The sequence below is a fragment of the Austrofundulus limnaeus genome, unplaced genomic scaffold (genome assembly GCF_001266775.1).
Source record: "Austrofundulus limnaeus strain Quisiro unplaced genomic scaffold, Austrofundulus_limnaeus-1.0 Scaffold5, whole genome shotgun sequence".
NCBI lineage: Eukaryota > Metazoa > Chordata > Actinopteri > Cyprinodontiformes > Rivulidae > Austrofundulus > Austrofundulus limnaeus.
The window spans coordinates 5,639,399-5,641,455 of record NW_013952407.1 but is presented as its reverse complement, the minus strand read 5'-3'; the positions used below and the strand labels follow the sequence as shown (position 1 = coordinate 5,641,455).

The 2,057-nt window shown below is 38.9% G+C and overlaps 1 protein-coding gene across 1 annotated transcript in view; it reads left to right on the top strand.

Annotated features, from left to right (window-relative positions):
- rhbdf1b (rhomboid 5 homolog 1b (Drosophila)) overlaps nt 1–2,057 on the top strand; it is a 27,379-nt gene that overhangs the window by 8,641 nt on the left and 16,681 nt on the right. The window contains exon 5 of the mRNA XM_014025827.1: nt 1,166–1,372. Coding sequence (XP_013881281.1) covers nt 1,166–1,372 — 207 coding nt within the window. The remainder of the gene's footprint in view (nt 1–1,165; nt 1,373–2,057) is intronic.

Genomic DNA, 2,057 nt, shown 5'->3' with positions numbered 1-2,057 from the left:
ATACAGGAGGCGTCTTGAAGCTGTCATTGCCAACAAAGGCTTTTGTACAAAGTATTAGATAAATTTCAATACTTTTTCCCTGTGCCATTCCACATTATTACAAATAACTTCATTGTATGTATGGATCACTTGGGTTGTTACCGACATCTGGTGAAAATTTCATGTCATTAGCACCTCTAGTAATATATTTACTGAGAAAAATGTTGACGTGTTTAATACTTATTTTACCCGCTGTARATAGAAGGAAACAACTGCTCATACCTTGGGACAATTAAGAGTTCCCAGTGAKCATAACGTGTCTGTTTTTAGTCTGTTGGTAGAAACTGGAGCACAAGGGGAAAACTCAACTGTGRACAGAGGCAACATATAGACTGCACCCAGAAAAGATCCAGCAACCTCCTTGCTCTGCACAGCTGCTACCATTTAAAACATATCAACATAAAATTTTGTTCATAGCTAGTCCTTAAAACTTAAAAAAAAACTCCTTAAACAACCTGTAAGAGAGGTGTTGAAGCGGTAACTGGAAGGTGAAAGGCCATTCTGAGCAAACAACAGGAAGTGGTTCCAGTCATGTCTTTAAATGGGCACAATGAGCCATTAAACTATTTTATTTATGTGAGACAACAAGGTATGCAGTATTTAGTGGTTTAAACATGTTGCTTGAATATATTTAAGTAAAGATTCCAGCTAGCTGAAGTTTTTATTAAGATAGTAACACTTAACACTTAATGCAAACTGGCATGAAAAACTTTGTCTCGTAAACAATAAAATCTTTGTATGCTTCTGCTGTTAACTGCAAACTTGTAGATACTGCATTACTGTAAATGTGAATGTTTCCTCTTGAAAACCAAACTGTTGTACTTTGTGTACTTTTACGATTCTCATAAGTTCAAGCAGCTGTTTCAGAAAGCACCAAAGAATTAAATCATGATGAACAAATCCTCTCTGTGAATGTGAAGATTCAAATCTGAAACAAACATTTAATATTAGGCTCTAAAATAAATCTAAATGTAACATCATTTAAAAAAACTGTTTTTAAAACTGCCTAATGAGCACATCAGGCTAATCCTAACCGTGTTTCACCTGCCCTTCACCATCTGTGTGTGAAATGAAGGAGTGTTGATGAAATACAGTAAATACTGTGTGTGTGCTTGTGTCTGCTCAGATCATAGATCCCCTGGCTCGGGGTCGTGCCTTCCGCACGGTGGAGGAGGTGGACGGTGTCAGCGTCCCGCAAAACCCCCTCACACCCAGCACCGGGTCCCTCTGCTCATTGTCCAGCTCCCGCTCCGCCCTCAACAGGCTGCCAAGGCGACGAAAGAGGGAGTCCGTCGCAGTCATGAGCCTCAAGGCTGCGGCAGCACTAATGAAGGTGCTTTTGCCGTGTACATTATTATACTTAACATAATTTACAACATGTGTACGTTTGATATCAGTGTGCAACAAAATCACATTTACTTGATTTCCCCACAATTACATGTTTTGTTTTCTCTGATTTTTTCAATGTGCATTAATTTCAGTAATAACTGCTCCCATTCAGTTGTATTAAAAWCATATTGATTCTGGGAAATCAACTCATGCACACTCTTTAATCTCTGTAAAAGTCCATGTATTCATATTTGKACAGGTTTGTTATGTAAAACATCGGATCAGCTTCCTGAGGATTAAAGTGCTGAAATATGTTACAGTAGAGTACAAACAACCCACCATGTGGTTAATATAATATATGTAAATGTGGCGTGTGGTAYGGAAGAGTTTTGACCATTTTCCCAGTACACACAGCCTTGTGAGGACTCACTGTTCCTTATGGGGACAAAAGCCRGGTCCTCATTGAGGGATATACTGTTGGTGGGTCAGGGGTTAGAGTTAGGACTAAGGCTTAAATTAAGTTTTTCGTCAGATATGTACTCAGGTTGTTAGGTTTAGGGTGATTGATTAGGTTATAGAAATTACGGGAAATGAATGAAAGTCAGGACAATTTCCCCATAAGGATAGAAGAACAAACTTGTGTGTGTGTGTGTGTGTGTGTGTGTGTGTGTGTGTGTGTGTGTGTGTGT